Source organism: Plecotus auritus (assembly GCF_963455305.1).
Source record: "Plecotus auritus genome assembly, chromosome: 6".
NCBI classification, from domain to species: domain Eukaryota; kingdom Metazoa; phylum Chordata; class Mammalia; order Chiroptera; family Vespertilionidae; genus Plecotus; species Plecotus auritus.
Window position 1 is genome coordinate 32,148,633 of NC_137773.1, and position 22,355 is coordinate 32,170,987.

At 41.1% G+C, this 22,355-nt stretch overlaps 1 protein-coding gene across 1 annotated transcript in view; it reads left to right on the forward strand.

Annotated features, from left to right (window-relative positions):
- The window catches only part of CDC25C (cell division cycle 25C), a gene marked incomplete at its 5' end in the record, with an annotated part of 36,171 nt that overhangs the window by 7,635 nt on the left and 6,181 nt on the right, over window positions 1–22,355 (forward strand). Inside the window, 2 exons of the mRNA XM_080672407.1 lie at window positions 1,505–1,663; window positions 20,438–20,539. Of these exons, the coding sequence (XP_080528533.1) occupies window positions 1,505–1,663; window positions 20,438–20,539 (261 nt within the window). The remainder of the gene's footprint in view (window positions 1–1,504; window positions 1,664–20,437; window positions 20,540–22,355) is intronic.

Sequence of the window (22,355 nt, forward strand, 5' to 3'; positions counted from 1 at the left end):
ATATTTTCCTCTAGTGAATGATTGTGTCTCCTTTGTCCATTTAGTTACTGGAGACTTTTTTTTTTTTTTTCAATTTATTGATTTGAGAAAGAGAAAGAAACGTCCACCTGTTGCTCCATCTATCCATGCATTCATTAGTTGATTCTTGTATGTGCTCTGACTGGAGATTGAACCTGCAACATTGGCATATCAGGACAATGCTCTAACCAACTGAGCTACAGAGCCAGGACTAGCTATTGGAGTCTAAAGTTACCCAGGCATCATGTACTTTTAGTTGACCATGAACTCAAGATACTCCAGAGATTAGATTCTAAACTCAATCCTATGGGAAAGCCATTTAAGATATTCCATCGTAGGTAGATAAAGTTGAGCATGTTTCAGATTTTTTATTTCATAGAGGAAGGGAAGATTTGGAGCAAATTACTACATAGTCTTTCCTATATGTGTGTGATTTTTTTAAAAATGGTAAAACATGCCCTAACTGGTTTGGCTCAGTGGATAGAGCGTCAGCCTGCGGACTGAAAGGTCCCAGGTTCGATTCCGGTCAAGGGCATGTACCTTGGTTGTGGGCACATCCCCAGTAGGAGGTGTGCAGGAGGCAGCTGATTGATGTTTCTCTCCCATCGATGTTTCTGACTCTCTATCCCTCTCCCTTCCTTTCTTTAAAAAAATCAATAAAATATATATTTTTTAAAAAAGTAAAATGGTAAAACATATATAACATATAATTTACCATTTTAACAATTTTTAAGTATACAATCCAGTGGCATTAAGTACATTCACAATGTTCTGCAACCATCACCACTATTCATTTCCAGAATTTTTTCATTATTCGGAACAGAAACTCTGGCCTTGACTGGGTAGTTCAGTTGATTAGAGTGTTGTTCCTATATACCAAGATTATAGGTTTGATCTCTGGTAAGGGCACATATAAGAATCAGCCAATGAATGCATAAATAAGTGGAACAACAAATCATTCTCTCTCTCTCTCTCTCTCTCTCTCTCTCTCTCTCTCTTTCTCTTTCTCTCAGGTCAGTAAATTAAAACACACACACACAAACACTCACAAAAATACAGAAGTTTCTATTGTTGGGTTATAGATATATATATATCTACACATACATATATACACACACACACATATATATATTCATATACCTTATCTGATATATGATTTGCAAATACCTTCTCCCATTTTGTGGGTTGCTTTTTCATTTTCTTTTTTTAAAATTTATTTTGCTTTTTCATTTTCTTGATAATATTCTTAAGCTTTAAATTTTAATGAAGTTTAGTTTATCCAGTTTTAAAAGAAAAATGTCTGCTTTTGTGTCATATCCAAGAAATCATTGACAAATCCAATGTTGTGAAGCTTTCCCCTATGATTTCTTCTAAGAATTTTATAGTTTTAGTTCTTTTAGTTTCGATCTTTGATTCATTTGGAGTTAATTTTTTATATGGTGTAAGTGTCCTGGATAATTTATAATATTGTCAATGTACTTGGCAGGACAATGGAAACTTGGTGGAAAGTGAAATGAAATATCTGGGCAGTCCCATCACTATAGTTCCAAAATTGGGTAAAAATCTAAAAGTAGGAAAAGACCAGGCAGAGGAGATTTCAGATGAATTGATGGAGTTTTCCCTGGAAGATCAAGAAGAGGCCAAGGTAACATGCTCTCTGATGGTATCTTTGCATTTTCATTCCTTCATTTTTTTTTTTATTTTTTATTTTTTCAAATTTTTATTAAGGTATTATATGTGTACATATCTTACCATTGCCCCCCACCCCCTCCCCACTCCCATACATGCCCTCACCCCCCAATGTTTTGCATCCGTTGGTTACTCTTATATACATGCATATAAGTCCTTCAGTTGATCTCTTATTTCCCCCACCTCTCCCTAACCTTACCACTGTAATTTGACAGTCTGTTTGATGCTTTACTGCCTCTGTAACTATCTTTTTGTTCATCAGTTTATAATGTTTTTCATTATCCCCAAATGAGTGGGATCATGTGGTATTTTTCTTTCATTGACTGGCTTATTTCACTTAGCATAATGTTCTCTAATTCCATCCAAGTACCTACAAATGGTAGTAATTCCTTCTTTTTTACGGCAGCATAGTATTCCATTGTGTAGATGTACCATAGTTTTCTGATCCAGTCATCTGCTGATGGGCACCTAGGCTGTTTCCAAATCTTAGCTATTGTAAATTGTGCTGCTATGAACATAGGGGTGCATATATCCTTTCTGATTGGTGTTTCTGGTTTCTTAGGATATATTCCTAGGAGTGGGATTACTGGGTCAAATGGGAGTTCCATTTTCAGTTTTTTGAGGAAACTCCATACTGTTCTCCACAGTGGCTGCACCAGTCTGCATTCCCACCAGCAGTGCACGAGGGTTCCTTTTTCTCCGCATCCTCGCCAACACTTGTCGTTTGTTGATTTGTTGATGATAGCCATTCTGACAGGTGTGAGATGGTATCGCATTGTTGTTTTGATTTGCATCTCTCGGATAATTAGTGACTTTGAGCATGTTTTCATGTGTCTCTTGGCCTTCCTTCTGTCTTCTTTCGAAAAGGTTCTATTTAGGTCCGTTGCCCATTTTTTTATTGGATCCTTTATCTTCCTTTTATTAAGTTGTATAAGCTGCCTGTAGATGTTGGAAATTAAACCTTTATCAGTGATACCATTTGCAAATATGTTCTCCCATACAGTGGGGTTTCTTGTTGTTTTGTTGATGGTTTCTTTTGCTGTGCAAAAGCTTTTTATTTTGATGTAGTCCCATTTGTTTATTTTCTCTTTGGCTTCCATTGCCCTAGGGGCAGTATCACTGAAAAAGTTCTTTTGGCATATGTCTGAGATTTTGCTGCCTGTGGATTCCTCTAGTATTTTTATGGTTTCCCGTCTTATATTTAAGTCCTGTACCCATTTTGAGTTTATTTTTGTGTATGGTGTAAGTTGGTGATCTAGTTTCATTTTTTTGCATGTATCTGTCCAATTTTCCCAACACCATTTATTAAAGAGACTGTCTTGACTCCATTGTATGCTCATGCCTCCTTTGTCAAATATTAAATGCGCATATTGGTTTGGGTCGATATCTGGATTCTCTATTCTGTTCCATTGATCTATATGTCTGTTCTTGTGCCAGTACCAGGCTGTTTTGATGACAGTGGCTTTGTAATACAGCTTGAAATCTGGTATTGAGATCCCTCCTACTTTATTCTTCTTTCTCAGGATTGCTGTGGCTATTCGGGGTCTTTTTTTATTCCAGATGAATTTTTGGAGAGTTCTTTCTAGGTCTGTGAAATACGCCGTTGGTATTTTAATGGGGAGTGCATTGAATCTATAGATTGCTTTGGGTAGTATGGACATTTTAATGATGTTGATTCTACCAATCCATGAACATGGTATGTTCTTCCATCTGTTTACATCTTCCTCTATCTCTTTTTTCAGGGTCCTGTAGTTTTCCGAATATAGGTCTTTTACCTCCTTGGTTAGGTTTATTCCTAAGTATCTTAATTTTTTTGGTGCGATGGAAAATGGGATTGCTTTTTTAGTCTCTCTTTCTGTAAGTTCATTGTTGGTGTATAGAAATGCCATAGATTTCTTGGTGTTAATTTTGTATCCTGCTACATTGCCGAATTCATTTATTAAGTCTGTTAGTTTTTTGATGGAGTCTTTCGGGTTTTTTATGTACAATATCATGTCATCTGCAAATAAGGACAGCTTTACTTCTTCTTTTCCAATTTGGATGCCTTTTATTTCTTCTTCTTGTCTAATTGCAGTGGCTAATACTTCCAGTACTATGTCAAACAGGAGTGGTGAGAGTGGGCATCCCTGTCTTGTTCCTGTTCTTAGGGGAAATGGTTTTAGTTTTTGCCCATTGAGTATGATGTTAGCTGTGGGTTTATCATATATAGCTTTTATTATGTTGAGGTATGATCCTTCTATTCCCACCTTGCTGAGAGTTTTTATCAAGAAAGGGTGTTGGATTTTGTCAAATGCTTTTTCTTCATCAATTGATATGACTATGTGATTTTTATCTCTCAATTTGTTTATGTGATGTATCACATTTATTGATTTGCGGATATTGAACCATCCTTGCATTCCTGGGATAAATCCTACTTGGTCATGGTGTATGATCTTTCTGATGTACTGCTGGATCCTATTTGCTAGAATTTTATTGAGGATTTTGGCATCTACATTCATGAGGGATATTGGCCTGTAATTCTCCTTCATTGTGTTGTCTTTATCTGGTTTTGGTATTAGGGTGATGCTGGCTTCATAGAAGGAGCTTGGAAGTGTTCCTTCCTCTTGAATTTTTTGGAATAGTCTGAGGAGGATAGGTTTTAGTTCTTCTTTGAATGTTTGGTAGAACTCTCCTGTGAAGCCGTCTGGCCCCGGGCTTTTGTTTGCCGGAAGCTCTTTGATGACTGCTTCAATTTCTTCCATAGTTACTGGCATGTTGAGCTGTTTAGATTCTTCCTGATTGAGTTTTGGAAGGTTATATTTTTCTAGGAATATGTCCATTTCTTCCAGGTTGTCCAGTTTGTTGGAATAGAGTTGTTCGTAGTATTTTTTAACAATCCTTTGTATTTCGGCGGGATCTGTTGTTATTTCACCTCTTTCATTTCTGATCTTGTTTATTTGGGTCCTCTCTCTTTGCTTCTTGGTGAGCCTGGCTAGAGGTTCATCAATCTTGTTTATCCTTTCAAAGAACCAGCTCTTGGTTTTGTTGATCTTTTGTATTGTTTCTTTGGTCTCTATGTCGTTTATCTGTGCTCTGATCTTTATTATTTCCTTCCTTCTGCTTACACTGGGCTTTTCTTGTTGCTCTTTTTCTAACTCTTTGAGTTTTTGGGTTAGGTAATTTATTACCCCTGTTTCTTGTTTTTTGCAGTAGGCTTGTAGAGCTATGAACTTCCCTCTCAAGACTGCTTTCGCTGTGTCCCATAGATTTTGGATTGTAGTGTTTTCATTGTCATTTGTTGTCATGATGTTTTTTATTTCTTCTTTGATCTCTCTGGTAACCCAGTCATGGTTTAATAGCATGCTGTTTAGTCTCCATGTGTTTGATTTCTTTGGGTTGTTTTTATTGTAGTTGATTTCCAGTTTTATGCCACTGTGGTCTGAGAAGATGCTTGATATGATTTCTATCTTCTTGAATTTGAAGAGACTTTGCCTATGTCCCAACATATGGTCTATCTTTGAAAATGACCCATGTGCACTTGAGAAGAATGTATATTCTGTGGCTTTGGGGTGAAATGTTCTGAAGATGTCAATTAATTCCATATGGTCTAGTGAGTCTTTTAGGATTGATGTTTCTTTGCTGATTTTTTGTTTAGAGGATTTGTCCAATGGTGATAGTGGGGTATTAAAGTCTCCTACTATGATTGTATTGCTGTCAATCTCTCCCTTGATATCCTCCAGGAGTTTTTTTATGTATTTGGGTGCTCCTGTATTGGGTGCATATATGTTTACCAGAGTTATTTCTTCTTGTTGGATTGCTCCCTTTAGTATTATGAAATGGCCTTCCTTATCTCTTGTTATGTCCTTCAGTTTGAGATCTAATTTGTCAGAAATAAGTATTGCTACCCCAGCTTTTTTTTCAGTTCCATTTGCCTGGAAAACCTTTTTCCATCCCTTCACCCTCAGTCTGTGTGCGTCTTTTTTTCTGAGGTGGGTTTCTTGTAGACAGCAGATATATGGGTCGTGTTTTCTTATCCAATCCGTTACCCTATGTCTTTTGATTGGGGCATTTAATCCATTTACATTTAAAGTTATTATTGATAGGTACTTATTTGTCGCCATTCCTATTCTTTACCCCTGTGTTACTTCTTTGCTTCCTGTTTCTTTCTTTCTTTTTTTTTTTTTTTTTTTTTTTTTTACAGCAGACCCTTTAGCATTTCTTGCAATGCTGGTTTGGTGGTAATAAATTCCCTTAGTCCTTTTTTGTCTGTGAAGCTCCTGATTTCACCTTCAATTTTGATTGACAGCCTTGCTGGGTACAGTATTCTTGGATTCAGCCCCTTCCTTTGCATGACTTTGTATATTTCATTCCATTCCCTTCTGGCCTGATGAGTTTCTGTTGAGAAATCAGTTGCTAGTCTGATGGGGGTTCCTTTGTATGTAACTTTCTGTCTCTCTCTTGCTGCTTTTAAGATTCTTACTTTGTCGTTGGTGTTTGCCAATTTAATTATAATGTGCCTTGGCGTCGGTCTTTTGGGGTTCATTTTGCTTGGGACTCTGTGAGCTTCTTGGATTTGTGTGTGTTTTTTCTTCCCTATATCTGGGAAATTTTCTGTCATTATTTCTTCAAAGAGGTTTTCTATTCCTTGCTCAGCTTCCTTTCCTTCTGGAACCCCTATTATGCGGATGTTGTTTTGTTTCGTGTTGTCCCAAAGTTCCCTTAGACTCTCCTCCTGCCTTTTAATTTTTTTTTTCTAGAAGTTGCTTTTCTTGGGTATTTTTTTCCATCTTGTCCTCTAGCTCACTGATGCGGTCCTCTGCTTCTTCTAGTCTACTCTTGATGCTTTCTATTGAGTTCTTTACAGCAGCGATGTCATTTTTCATTTCTTCTTGGTTCTTCTTCATTTCCTCTTGGTTCTTGCTCATATTGTCGAATTTGTCTTCCATTCTTTTCAGCCACCTTATGACCATTTCTCTGAATTCTTTTTCTGGAAGGTTGCTTGCCTCCATTTCGTTTACTTCCTTTTCTGGTGATGCCTGCTTTTCTTTCATATGCGGGCTGCTTCTTTGTCTCCCCATGGTCTCTCTTCTCTGGGTGTCTGGTTATGTAGTTCTCTCTCTCCTGGGTTGATTTAAAGGCACAAAATACAGCACTACCAGGTACAACTCACAAGGCACTGAACAGGAATGTATTCACGATATTAATAACCTCCAATAAAGGTGACCACCAGAGAAAGGCAAATTAGGTGATAGGAGAGAAAGAAGAAGAGGAAAAAAAAAGAAAGAAAGAAAGAAAGAAAGAAAGAAAGAAAGAAAGAAAGAAAGAAAGAGAAAAAAGGAGTGTGAAAATGAAATTGGGAAAAGGGAAAGTAAAGAGAGAAAAAAAGTAAGAGAGACAAGAAAGTGACTAAGAGAGAAAGGGGAACAGACTATATATATTGGGGATAAAACTCCAATATAACAATCACTAATCCCAGCAAATGCCAGCAACAAGTGCCTGGGGATTAGTACAAACTACAACACCAACTAATATGGAGTGAGGCAAGGGAAAACTGAAGCACAAAACAAACAAAAAAATAAACAAAAGAAGAATAAGCAAAACAATCTCACAAAAAAGCATAAAAATTGGATATAATCTACATTCAAGCAAACAACAACAAAAGGACAGAGAGAAGGACAAGTTTATGGATAGCTCAGACAGCGAAGGGAGAGGTGTATGTGGACTTGGAGCAGGGGATTGGAGATTAGATATGTAAGTAGGGTGAAATTTTAACAAGGGGTAAACAGAAAGAATAGGGAAAATCTAAAGCAGTAAAAGGGTAAGATAAACAGGACACTGAAAAGGGGGAGGTTAGGAAGAGAGTGATGGCCTAAAGGTAGAGTTGAGATAGGGTAAAACGATGCTAAAGGAAAGATAAAAATAGAATGTAGAACCCTAATCCCAAAATAAAATGAAGAGAAAATAAAATGACACTTAAAAAAAAAAAAAAAAAAAAGATAAAATAGCAGTAGTAATAATACGGATTGAAAATAAAAATGTAATCATTAAAAAGGTAAAATCAAGTGATGAAAAAAGAAAAAAAGTTTCTTGATTAAAAGATGCAAAAAATGAAAATAAAAAAAAAATAAAAAAATAAAAAAATAAAAGGTAAAAATAAAATGTGAAGTAGTGAAGGTCATTCACTTCCTCTGTTTTTCTGTTTGGCACGCCTGTTTCTCAGTCCAGTCAGTATTGCAGTTCCCTGCGATCCACTGCTCTTCGGTGTTGTAAGCCAGTCCTGATTTTTTTTTTTTTTTTTAATATATTTTATTGGTATTTTACAGAGAGGAAGGGAGAGGGATAGAGAGCTAGAAACATCGATGAGAGAGAAACATCGATCAGCTGCCTCCTGCACACCTCCCACTGGGGATGTGCCCGCAACCAAGGTACATGCCCTTGACCGGAATCGAACCCGGGACCCTTCAGTCCGCAGGCCGACGCTCTATCCACTGAGCCAAACCGGTTTTGGCGCCAGTCCTGATTTTAAGCAGGCGGTGTGTCTTAATTTCTCGTATTCCTTTATTTTTGATTACACAAGAGTCAATTTGTGATTCAGCCCCTGGGTGGCAGTGTTTCTGGATTAACTTCCGGGTCTATCTATGGCCTCTCTAGGCAGTGTTAGAGCCTTCTTTCCCTGTGGCACTCGCCACCGGCCGGTGGGAGTGGTCTGCCTCAGAGCTGACTCTCTGATGGTCACTCCCCGTTCCGATCCCCAGGTTCCAGAAAAACAACCTTCCCCTGCAGTCTCCCAGGGTGTCGCCAACTGGGTGATCCTATGTATTGGGCTTAGTAATCAGAAGCAAGAATTTCAAGAGGGAAAAGCCCAGTTGTGCGAACTCCGGGACTGCGAGTAAGCCCAGGCACCCAGGGAACGCAGGGGCTGCGCGTAAGTCTGGACTGCCTGAAATTCTTAGGGTGTCCCTGCACTTCAGATCAAAATGGGTTGCTTTTTAGAGTGCCCTTCTCTTAGCAGCTCTGAGGACCCCTTTCCACAATCACAGATCACGCCAGCCCCTACAGCCACGGATTTTTCTAGGCACAGACTTCCCTGGTCCTCCAGCTCCCGCAAAACACGCGTTCCTCTCTCGCGCTGGGACCAGAGACCTCACCTTATCCCAGGCGAAATCTGACCTTTCCGTGGTGGAGTGTAGAGCTCCTCTGAACCCGTGCGCTTGCGCCAGTTGGGGAGCGTTGTTCTGGGGCTCGCAGCTGTTCCTGGGGTGCCGCAGTTGTGGATTCTCAGGCTTCAGATAAGCTCCACTTTCCGGATCAAGATGGCGCAGACTCCGCGTCCAAGCCCGCAGCTCCGGGAGGGGACCCAGCCGCAGTTGGTGCTGCCAGGTCAGGGGAACCCCGTTCAGCAGTCCCCCACCTCCTTCTGGAATTCAGCTGTCTCCCAACCAGCCAACAAACACTCCTTGTGCGACCCTCAGCTGTTCTTTCTTTCTGCTCCGGGACAAGGCTCGGAACACGTCTGTCTATTCCGCCGCCATTATTCCCTCTCTCATTCCTTCATTTTTAAATGAATGGTACTGCCTACCTAATATGTTGCGGTCACTGTACTAAGTGGTAGGTCTGCAGAGATGAAGAAGACATGGTCTCTATATTCTAATGGCACTTGACTGATATGGTGTCAGGTCACTATGGGACTCTTCTTAACTGCTGAGTGAGAAGTTCAAGTTAGTACTTTGACTAGATTACCATCAGTGTAGTCTGGTGTAAGTGATAAGGGTAATGGATGGAATATACCTATTAATTCATTCACTTATTACTAGGGATACAATAGTGACCACAATAACCAAAAAAGTCCTTGCTCTCAAAGAGCCTACATTCTAGTCCAGAGGAAACAGACAAGTAAACAAATAACATTATAATATGGCAGATCATAAAAATACTATGGTAAAAAAGCAGGGTAAGGAGAATAGGGATATCTGGATTGGGGTGGCAGAGATTGGGAATTGATAGGTTGCACAGATTAGAGAGGAAGACCTCTCTGAGAGTGACATTTGAATGACATCTGAAGCAGTGGGGGCCAAACAAACAGATATCAGGAAGAATGAGTTCTTCCAGGCAAAAGGTAAAGCAAGTGGAACAGCAAGTAGGCCATGGCTGGAGCAAAGTGAGAAAGTGCAGAATGGCAGATGAAGGCAGAGAGCAGGCAGCAGAAAGACAGATCATGTAGAGTCCTGTGTCCTGTCAGCCATTGTAAAGACTGCAAAAACTCTGACTCAGATGGAAGCATCTTGTCTGCTCCTGCAGTATATCTTCACTCTGTCCTGTATTATCAATTTTCTCCTCTCTACTAGATTAATGGTTCTCTCTCTCTCTCTCTCTCTCTCTCTCTCTCTCTCTCTCTCTCTCTCTCTCTCTCTCATATCAGGACTGCTTTGCAATCTTTATATTCTTTCAATTTTATTTTGTATTGGGATCAGGTGTTACAATCTTAAAATACTTGAGAACCTCTTGCCTTGTACCCTGTCTTACAGAAAAAGCATCCAGTTTTTTTTCCCATTGATTTTGATGTTAACTATAGGTTGTTTGGGTTTTTTTGAGAGAAAGGGAGAGAAAGAGAAACACCGATTTGTTGTTCCACTTATTTATGTATTCATTGGTTGATTCTTTTTTTTTCGTTTTTAAGTTGAGGCATTTTATATATTTATTTTAATTCTCACCCGAGGACATGCTTAAAGAGAAAGAGAGGTCACTGTGAGAAACATTGATAGGTTGCTTTCTGTATGTGCCCCAACCAGGGATCAAACCTGAGCCACTCCAACCAGGCTATTGGTTGATTCCTTCTTTTTTTTTTTTTTTTAACAAAATGTTGTTTTATTTATTTTTTTTATGTAAGATATTTTATTTTATTTTATTAATTTAATAAATCTTTAATGTTCAGATTATTACAATTGTTTCTCTTCCCCCCCCCCCATAGCTCCCCTCCACCTGGTTCCCACCCCACCCTCTGTCCTTAACCCCCCCCCACTGTTCTCATCCATAGGTGTACAATTTTGTCCAGTCTCTTCCTGCACCCCCTATACCGTTTCCCCCTGAGAATTATCAGTCCACTCCCTTTCTATGCCCCTGATTCTATTATATTCACCAGTTTATTTTGTTCCTCAGATTTTTAATTCACTTGATTTTTAGGTTCACTTGTTGATAGATATGTATTTGTTGTTCATAATTTTTATCTTTACTTTTTTCTTCTTCCTCTTCTTAAAGAATACCTTTCAGCATTTCATATAATACTGGTTTGGTGGTGATGAACTCCTTCAGCTTTTTCTTATCTGTGAAGCTCTTTATCTGACCTTCCATTCTGAATGATAACTTTGCTGGGTAGAGAAATCTTGGTTGTAGGTTCTTGTTTTTCATCACTTTGAATATTTCTTGCCACTCCCATCTGGCCTGCACAGTTTCTGTTGAGAAATCAGCTGACAATCGTATGGGTGCTCCCTTGAGGGTAATTAACTGTTTTTCTCTTGCTGCTTTTAATATTCTCTCTTTGTCTTTTGCCCTTGGCATTTTAATTATGATGTGTCTTGGTGTGGTCCTCTTTGGATTCCTTTTGTTTGGGGTTCTGTGCGCTTCCCGGACTTGTAAGTCTATTTCTTTCACCAGGTGGGGGAAGTTTTCAGTCACTATTTCTTCAGATAGGTTTTCAGTATCTTGCTCTCTCTCTTCTTCTGGCACCCCCATAATTCTGATGTTGGTATGCTTGAAGTTGTCCGAGAGGCTTCTTACACTATCTTCAACTTTTTGGATTCTTTTTTCTTTTTGCTTTTCCAGTTGAGTGGTTTTTGCTTCTTTGTAATTCAAATCTTTGACTTGATTCTTGCGTTCCTCTAGTCTGCTGTTGGGTCTCTGTATAATATTTTTTATTTCAGTCAGTGTATGTTTAATTTCTAGTTGGTCCTTTTTCATATCCTCGAGGGTCTTGCTAAATTTATCGGCCTTTTCTAGGATATTCTTGAAAAGCCTTATAACTGTGGTTTTGAATTCTGTATCTAGTCATTTATTTTCCTCCATTTCTTTCGTTTGTGATCTGTTTCTTTGCCTCCGCATTTTCTTTCTTTTTTTTTTTTAAATAAATCTTTATTCAGATTATTACAATTATTTCTACTTTTTCCCCCCATAGCTCCCCTCCACCCATTTCCCACCCCACCTTCTGCCCTTACCTCCCCCCCACTGTCCTCATCCATAGGTGTATGATTTTTGTCCATTCTCTTCATGAGCCCCCCATACCCCTTTCCCCCTGAGAATTATCAGTCCACTCCCTTTCTATGCCCCTGATTCTATTATAATCACCAGATTATTCTGTTCCTCAGGTTTTTAATTCACTTGATTTTTAGGTTCGCTTGTTGATAGATATGTATTTGTTGTTCATAATTTTTCTCTTTACTTTTTTCTTCTTCCTCTTCTTTAAGAATACCTTTCAGCATTTCATATAATACTGGTTTGGTGGTGATGAACTCCTTCAGCTTTTTCTTATCTGTGAAGCTCTTTATCTGCCCTTCAATTCTGAATGATAGCTTTGCTGGGTAGAGTAATCTTGGTTGTAGGTTCTTGCTATTCATCACATTGAAAATTTCTTGCCACTCCCGTCTGGCCTGCATAGTTTCTGTTGAGAAGTCAGCTGACAGTCGTATGGGTGCTCCCTTGTAGGTAATTAACTGTTTTTCTCTTGCTGCTTTTAATATTCTCTCTTTGTCTTTTGCTCTTGGCATTTTAATTATGATGTGTCTTGGTGTGGTCCTCTTTGGATTCCTTTTGTTTGGGGTTCTGTGCGCTTCCTGGACTTGTAAGTCTATTTCTTTCACCAGGTGGGGGAAGTTTTCTGTCATTATTTCTTCAAATAGGTTTTCAGTATCTTGCTCTCTCTCTTCTTCTGGCACCCCCATAATTCTGATGTTGGTACGCTTGAAGTTGTCCCAGAGTCTTCTTACATTATCTTCAACTTTTTGGATTTTTTTTTTTGCTTTTTGCTTTTTCGGTTGAGTGTTTTTTGCTTCTTTGTATTTCAATTCTTTGACTTGATTCTTGGGTTCCTCTATTCTGTTTCTGGGTCTCTGTATAATATTTTTTATTTCAGTCAGTGTATGTTTAATTTCTAGTTGGTCCTTTTTCATATCTTCGAGGGTCTCGTTATATTTATCGGCCTTTTCTAGGATATTCTTAAAAAGTCTTATAACCGTGGTTTTGAATTCTATATCCAGTCGTTTGTTTTCCTCCATTTCTTTCGTTTGTGATCTGATTCTTTGACCCCACATTTTCACTGATTCCCTGAGTTGGTAAGGTAGATATTTGTGCTAGGTTTCCAATATGGCCCAGTGGGTCTGCTTCCCCAGTTAACCTGAGGTGGACACTCTTGGTGCACCCCTTTGTGGACTGTGTGTACAGCCTTGTTGTAATTAAGTCTTTATTGTTGTTGGTATCACTGGGAAGAATTGACCTCCGGGCAAGTTGGCTGTAAGGATCAGCTGTGTCTATGCTGGGAGAAGTTCGGTGCTGGAGACAGCCTTATAGGATTAGACTTGCCAAGTTGCAATAGCCTCTGTGCTCAGCTTGGATGGGGTGGAGTCTCAGTCTTGGCTTCCTGTCAGCCTTGCCCTTGCGCGCATGTGCGCTTTCAGTCCTCCGCCTTCCCCAGCTCGAGTCTCCGCCTGAGAGTCCAGACTCCCCCCACAAGAGCGTGGGTCCCCAGGGGCTCGCCTGGAACTGGGGTTCACTGCAGTCAGAACTGGAGCTCAGTGCAGTCAGGATCCTCTGATTCCCTTCCACTAGGGAAAGCCTGTGGCAACCTCCGCAGCCTTTGTGCGCACTGGCCCGCGTGTGCCTTCAGACTTCTGCCTTTCCCAGCTCGAGTCTCCGCCCGAGAGTCCAGACTCCCCCCGTAAGAGCGTGGGTCCCCAGGGGTTCGCCCAGAACTGGGGTTCAGTGCAGTCAGAACTGGGGTTCAGTGCGGTCGGAGGCTTCCTTCCCCCTTCCGCCAGAGAAAGTCAGCCAGGCTCTCAGCCGCCCTTCCTCTCTGCGCGCACAAAGCCCCTTTGCCGTACCTCCAATTCTCTGTGAGCTTTCCTCTTTCCTTCTAGTTGTAGAATTTTCACTCAGCCAGCTTTCCTGTGGTTCTGGATGGTGTCCGTTCTGTCTTTTAGTTGTAGTTTTGAAATTGTTGTGCGAGGCAGCAGTTTAGGTGTTTACTTATGCCGCCATCTTGGTTTCTCTCTACTTTGCCTCCGCATTTTCGTTGTTTCCCTGAGTTGGTAGGATAGCTTTGTGTGCTAGGTTTCCTGTATGGCCCAGTGGCTCAGCCTCCCCATTTAACCTGAGGTGGAAACTCTTGGTGCACCCCTTTGTGGACTGTGTGTACAGCCTTGTTGTAATTAAGTCTTGATTGTTGTTGGTATCACTGGGAGGAATAGACCTCCAGGCCAGTTGGCTGTGAGGATCAGTTGTATCTATGCTGGGAGAAGTTTGGTGCTGGAGACAGCCTTATAGGATTAGACTTGCAAAATTGCAAAAGCCTCTGTGCTCAGCTTGGATGGGGCGGAGTCTCAGGGCGGAGCAGACAGTCTTGCCTTCCCGTCAGCCCTGCCTCCAGATCTCTGCCTTCTGCGACTCCCCTGAGTTTCCGCCTGAAAGTCCAGATTCCCCCTGTAAGAGCGTGGGTCCCCAGGGGCTCGCCCGGAACTGGGTTTCAGTGCATTCGGAACTAGGGTTCAGTGCAGTCAGGAGCTTCCGACTCCCTTCCACTAGGGAATGCCTGTGGCAGCCTCCACATTCAGTTTTCTCTGTGAGCACTCGCGTGCGCGCCTCCAGACCCGCCGCGGCTCCCCTGGGTCTCCGAGTCTCTGTGTGCCTTTCTCTCTACCTGACAGTCCAGACTCCCCCTGTATGAGCCTGGGTCCACAGGGTTTCGCCCGGAACTGGGTTTCAGTGCAGCTGGGGGCATCCTTCCCCCTCCCGCCAGAGAAAGTCAGCCAGGCACTCAGTCGCCCTTCCTCTCTGCATGCGTCTCCGTACCTCAGCCCTTTGCTGCTCCTCTGATTCTCCGTGAGCTTTCCTCTTTCCTTCTAGTTGTAGAATTTTCACTCAGCCAGCCTTCCTGTGGTTCTGAATGATGTCCGTTCTGTCTTTTAGTTGTAGTTTTGAGATTGTTGTGTGAGGCAGCAGTTTAGGTGCTTACCTATGTCGCCATCTTGGTTTCTCTCTATTGGTTGATTCTTTTTTTTTTTTAATATATTTTATTGATATTTTACAGAGAGGAAGAGAGAGGGATAGAGAGCTAGAAACATCGATGAGAGAGAAACATCGATCAGCTGCCTCCTGCACACCTCCCCCTGGATATGTGCCTGCAACCAAGGTACATGCCCTTGACCGGAATCGAACCCAGGACCCTTCAGTCCGCAGGCCGACGCTCTATCCACTGAGCCAAACCGGTTTCGGCTATTGGTTGATTCTTGTATGTGCCCTGACTGGGGATCAAACCTGCAACCTTGTCATGTCGGGATGAAGCTCTCACCAACTGAGCTACCTGGCCACAGTAGCTATAGGTTTCTTGATATAACCACTTATGGGGTTGAGGTAAGTTCCCTTCTGTTCCTAGTTTGCTGAGAGATTTTAGGAGGAACAGATACTAGATTTTGTTAAATACTTTGCATCTCTTAAGATAGTCATACTAGAGGCCTGATGCACAAAATTCATGAAAGAGTAGGCCTTCCTTCCCCTGGCTGCCGGCACCGGCTTCCCTCTGGCACCTGGGACCTGGGCTTTTCTCCGGCTGACAGCAGGCAGCCAGGGCCTGGGCTTCCCTCGCAGCCCCTCCGGAAAGTCGTCCAGTCTAATTAGCATATTGTGCTTTTATTATAGCTGGGCCTTAGCCGGTTTAGCTTAGTGGGTAGAGCGTTGGCCTATCTGACTGAAGGGTCCCGGGTTCCATTCCGGTCAAGGCCACATACCTTGGTTGCAGGCTCCCGGCCCTCGTCGGGGGCGTGCAGGAGGCAACCAATCAATGTGTCTTTCTTACATCAGTGTTTCTCTCTGACTCTCCCTCTCCTTTCCCCTCTCTCTAAAAATCAATGGAAAAAATACCTTTGGGTGAGGATATAAATAAGTAAGTAAATGATAATCATATGGCTTTTCTTTTTTAACTTGTTAATATGGTGAATATATATATATTTTAAATGTATTTTATTGATTTTTACAGAGAGGAAGGGAGAGGGATAGAGAGTCAGAAACACCGATGGGAGAGAAACATCGATCAGCTGCCCCCTGCACACCCTCTACTGGGGATGTGCCTGCAACCAAGGTACATGCCCTTGACCAGAATTGAACCTGGGACCCCTGAGTCCATAGGCCGACGCTCTAGCCACTGAGCCAAACCGGTCAGGGCAATATATGGATTTTTTTTTTTTAAATATATTTTATTGATATTTTACAGAGAGGAAGGGAGAGGGATAGAGAGTCAGAAACATCGATGAGAGAGAAACATCGACCAGCTGCCTCCTGCACACCCCCTACTGGGGATGTGCCCGCAACCAAGGTACATGCCCTTGACCGGAATCGAACCCGGGACCCTTCAGTCCGCAGGCCGACGCTCTATCCACTGAGCCAAACCGGTTTCGGCGCAATATATGGATTTTTGAATGGTAAAACAACTTTGTATTTCTGTGATAACCTTATTTTGTCATGGTATACTCTTTTTACATAATTTTTTACATTTGATTTGCTAAAATTTTGTTGATAATTTTTGTGTTCATGTTTTATAAAATTTATTTATTGATTTTTAGAGAGAATGGAAGAGGGAGAGAGAGACAGACATAAAGTGATTTGTCATTCCACTCATTTATGTATTCATTCATACGTTGATTCCTACATGTGTCCTTATCAGGGATTGAACCCTGGCATACAGGGACCATGCTCTAATCAACTGAGCTACCCTGCCAGGGCAGAGATTACTGATCTTTAGGGTTGTTTTTTTTTTTAAAAAAAAAACATGTTTTTATTGATATTTAGAGGAAGAGGGAGAGAGAGAGAGAGAGAAACATCATTGATGAGAGAGAAACATTGATCAGCTGCTTCCTGCACGCGCCGCACTGAGGATGGAGCCTGCAACCCTGGGCATATGCCCTGACCAGGCATGGAACCGGGAAACAGCATGATTCATGGGGTTGATGCTCAACGCACTGAGCCACACTGACCAGGGCTGATCTTTATTTAGTGTTTTGTTTTCCTTGGAATGTCTTTGGTATTGGTATTAGTGTAATGATGTCATCATTTGGAAAGAATTCTCTTTTTAAATTTTCTGGAAGAGTTTGTATAGAATTGGTTTTTCTTTATTTAAAAAAATATATATATATTAGGCACAATTCACCAGTGAAGCCATCGGGACCCGGGTTCTTCTTTGTGGGAAGTTTTAAAATTACTAATTCAATGTCTTCACTTTTTGTACGTATAGTCAGATTTTCTGTTTTTTTCTTGAGTCAGTTTCAATAGTTTTTGTCTTTTTAGGAATTTGACCATTTAATCTAAGTTTTCTCATTTATTGGTATATCATAGTATTCTCTTATGGTCTTATTATTTCTATAATGCCCTCTTTTCATTCCTGATTTTAGTAATTTGAGTTTTCTCTCTTTTTTTCTTTGTCAGTCTAGACCAGCTGACTTTTGGTTCTGTTGTTTTTCTATTCTCTACTTTATTACGTTTTGCTCTAATCTTTTTTATTTCTTCCTTCTACTTGCTTTAGATTTAGTTTCTTCTTTGGTGGAAGGTTAGCTTATTGACTTGAGGTCTTCCTTTTTTTAAATATATTTTTGTTTTCAGAGAGAAAGGGAGAGGGGAAAGAGATAGAAATACTAATGATGAGAGAGAACCATTGATTGGCTGCCTCCTGCATGCCCCCTATGGGGGATGGAGACCGCAACCTGGGCATGTGCCCTTGACCGGAATCGAACCCAGGACCCTTTAGTCTGCAGGCCAGTGCTCTAGCCACTGAGCCAAACCAGCTAGGGCGAGGTCTTCTTTATTATAGGCATTGACAGCTATATATTTTCATCTAAGCACTGCTTTAGCTGCATACTGTAAATTTTGGTAGGCTGTGTCTTCGTTTTCATTTATCTCAAAGTATTTTTTAATTTCCATTGTGTTCTTTGTTGATCCACTGATTGTTTAGTAGTTTGTTGTTTAATTTCCACATATTTGTTGAATTTTACAGATTTTTTTCTGCTTTTAATTGCTAATTATTCGACTGTAGTCAGAGAACATATTTTTATGATTTCAATTTTTTAAAACGTATTGAAGCTTATTTTATGACCTGGCATATGGTCTATCCTGGAGAATGTTCCATGCATATTTGAGAAGAATGTATATTCTTTTGTTGTTGGGTACAGTGTTTTATCGATGTCTATTAGGTCTAGTTGATTTATAGTATTGCTTCAATTAGTTTTTGCGCTAATAATGCCATACTAAATGTGACCATCCTTGGTCTTGCCATTCTCACCTGGGCCTTTCCATTTGTAGTTCCTTCAGCCTGGAACATTGATCCCATAGGCAACAAATAATTTTCTCCTTTATTTCAGTCTCATTTTTCCACATATGTCACCTTGTCAGAAAGGTCTTTTCTTACAAACTTTCCAACCCTAATATTTTTACTATATATTTATTCTTCTTTATTTTTTACTTAAAGCATTTATCACTACTTACAAACATAGAGAATATTTATTTGTCTGTCTCTTCTACTCTCTTACTCACTCTTATGTCACCTAGTAGGCCTTCTAAAATTGTTAAGCAGTTATGTGGATATGGAGATCTGGAAGTTAGAGCAGAGGTCTTGACTGGTGATAGAAATTTGAGAGTCATCAGCATAGAGGAGAAATTTAAAAGTATGGGTTAAAAAAAATCACCTATGGCAAGCGTAAAGAGAAAAAAAGGACAAGTATCTAGCCCTGATGAATCCAACATCTGTTAGAGATTTAATAGGCTAGGAGGCCCAGCAAAGAAGACTGAGAAGGCGTAACAGAGAAGTAGAAGCATCACAGTTCTTTTAGTATAAGGGCTCCCAAATTATAACTAAATTAAAAAACTAGGAGGTTTTGTCATTGAAGCCAAGAAGGGATTGGCAACTGAGTGGAAGCCTCTGTGAGGTTCAGAAAGACATATGGCTAAAGAAGTGACTATTAGATGTGGAAACATGAAGATTGTTGATGACGTTGACAAGAGCACCGTGTTGGTGCAGACAGTAGCAGGCCTATGAGTGCATAGGCCATGAGGAAATGGTGATGCCTTCTCAGTTTACAAAATCCCTTCTTTTTAAAAAAAAAAACAACAACTAAATATATTTGGCTATTTTATAACATAAGTATACTAGTGGCCTGGTGCACGAAATTCGTGCACATTAAAAGGAGTACCCAGAGTCAAGTCCCCGCCCACCCACCTACACCTCAAAATTGCGTGAGACCCAGACCCAGCCGCCCCGCCCCCCCCCTCCCCCCATTGGGCTAGATCCAGACCCAGCCAGTCCCACCCTTGTCAAGCCCTGCCGGCCAGGGGGCGTAGCCTCAGGTCCCCTGGCCTGGCGCCAGGATGGGGGGCGTGGCCTGAGGTCCCCCATCAAGCCCCACCAGGTGGGGGACACGGCCTGAGATCCCCTGTCAAGCCCTGCTGGGTGGGGGGGCGCAGCCTCAGGTCCCCTGGCCCGGCACTGGGAGGGGGGCACAGCCTCAGGTCCCCATCAAGCCCCACTGGGAGGGGGGCGCAGCCTCAGGTCCCCCATCAAGCCCCGCTGGGCAGGGGGCGTGGCCTGAGGTCCCCTGACCCAGCACTAGGGGTGCACCTTGAGGTCCCCTGTCAAGCTCCACTGGGTGGGGAGCACTGCCTAAGGTCCCCTGTCAAGCCCCGCCAGGCAGTGAGGCGCAGCCTCAGGTCCCCTGGCCTGGTGCTGGGGCGGGGGTGCGGCCTGAGGTCCCCCGGCCTGGTGCCAAGGCAGGAGGCGTGGCCTGAGGTCCCCCAACCTGACACCAGGGCAGGGGGTGCGGTCTGAGGTCCCCTGTCAAGCCCTGCTCGGTGTGTGGCGAGGCCTGAGGTCCCCTGTCAAGCCTCACGGGGGCGGGGGAGGGCGTAGCCTCAGGTCCCTGCTGATTGCTCATTAAGGCTCCTTAAGGGAACTTGGCCTCAGCTGTGAGTGCAGCCATCTTTTGTGACGGAGTGATGGTCAATTAGCATATTCCCTCTATTAGATAGGATGATAGTAAAGAAAGTGCAAATAAACAAAAAGAAGCTGTTGCCAATGTCCATAGTCCCACAGGCCAGAGATAATCACTGTCAACACTTGATGTTCTTCTAGGTACTTTCCTATGCAATAATTTTTCTTTTATTGAAGTAGTATTACAAAGTATTTTTTGAACCTATTTAATGATATCATGAACTTATTTTTATGTTAATGAAATTAACCTACAATATTTTATTGCATAATAGTAATCTATAATATCTGGTACATGATTTATTTAACCAAGACCCTGTTATTGAACATTTAATATATTAGTAATTTTTTCTATCCATCCTTATAGTCAAGTTTTTTGTGCATATCTTTATTTCCTTAGGAAAGCAGGTGGACTTATTAGAACAGAGGGTATGCAATTTTTTAATGATTCTCCACTTCTTCCATCCCCTGATTTTTAAACTTTTAACACGATAATTAAGGGTGTGGGAATCTTGTCGTTTTCAGGGCTTAGGTCTAAAGAAGACAGTCTCTCTCTGTGACATTAATGCCACTCAGATGCTGGAGGCAGCTTCTAACCAGGGGTACCTGACTGGTGATTTCTCCAAGGTGAGTGTGGGTGCACTCTTTCTATATTTGAGTCATTTGGGGTCTGAATCTTGCCTTCTCTGCTTGCAGAGGACACTAGGTATAATTAAAAAAAAAAAAAAAAAAGAAAATGTGCATGCTATCCTGGACATTTGAAGGCTATCCCTTTTATTACCATTTCTTTAGCTTAATAAAACATTTCCATTTTTGTCCTGTAGGCTACTCGTTTTTAAAAAACATTTTTTAAAATTGGTTTCAGAGAGGAAGGGGGAGAGAGAGAGAGAGAGAGAGAGAGAGAGAGAGAGAGAGAGGGAGAGAGAGAGAGAAAGAAAGAAAGAAAGAAAGAAAGAAAGAAAGAAAGAAAGAAAGAAAGAAAGAAAGAAAGAAAGAAACATCAGTGATGAGAATCATTGATCAGCTGCCTCCTGCATGCCCCATAAGGGGGATTGAACCCAAAACCCAGGCATGTGCTCTGACCAGAAATGGAACCATAAACTTCTAGTTCACAGGTCAATGCTCAACCACTGAACCACGCAGGCCAGGCTAATTGATCTTCAGAATTCCCAAACAGAAAAATGTCAAAGCATTTCTTAAAATCTTAGAGGCATTTTTTTTCTCATATTTGTTTCTACATAGCAAATTAGTTGTTTGTAAAAGGTTGTTCCTATTTTTGTTTTATTCTAGTTTTGTGATTTTTTGTTTTTATTTCTGCCCCCCCCCCCCCGCCCCCGCTAAGAAAAACCATGGTACAGGATGTTTGTTAGGCTCTGAGCAGATAGATCACCAGTGAATTTTCTCTCTTTAAAAAAAAAAAAAATAAAAAAAAAATTGATTGATTTTTAGAGAAAAAGAGGAAGGTGGTGGGGAGAGAGAAACATTGATTTGTTGCTCCCCTTATATGTTCATTCATTGGCTGCTTCTTGTATGTGCCCTGACTGAGGATTGAACCCCAAACCTTGGCATATGGGAATGATGCTCTAATCAACTCAGCTACCCATCTAGGAGGGCACTAGTTAATTCTCTTGATACAAAGAATGAACTCACATCTGAAATAATATGAAAATCATAGTATGCTAACGACATTGGTTGAAATTAGTTTTTTTCCTCCTTTTTAGTTACTAAATTAGTCTTGTTTTTTTATAAATTTTTCTTTTTTATTGAATTTATTGGGGTGACATTGGTTAGTAAAATTATGTAGGTTTTAGGTGTACAATTCCATAATAAATGTATTATGGAATTGTACACCTAAAACCTACATCATTTATTATATTGTGTGGTCGTCACCCCAAGTCCAGTCCCCGTCCATCACCATTTATCCTCCCTTTAGCCTCTTATACCTCCCCCTACCCACCTTTCCCTCTGGTAATCACCATACTGTTGTCTGTTGTCTATGTCTATGTCTATGAGGTTGTTGTTGTTTTGATTACTCCCTTCACCTTTTCACCCAGTTCCCCCGCCTTTTGACAGCTGTCAGTCTGTTGTCTGTATCTATGAGTTTGTTTCTATTTTGTTTGTTAGTTTATTTGTTCATTAGTTTGCACACATAAGTTAAATCATAAGGTATTTGTCTTTCTCTGGACTGGCTTATTTCACTTAGCGTAATACTCTAAAAATAAAGAGATGGCCTGGCCGGCATGGCTCAGTGGTTGAGCGTCGACCTATGTAACCAGGAAGTCACAATTCAATTCCTGGTCAGGACACATGCCAGAGCTGTGGGCTCCATTCCCAATATGGGACATACAGGAGGCAGCCTATCAGTGATTCTCTCTCACTATTGATGTTTCTATCTCTCCTTCTCACTTTCTCTCTGAAATCAATAAAAATATATTTTTAAAAA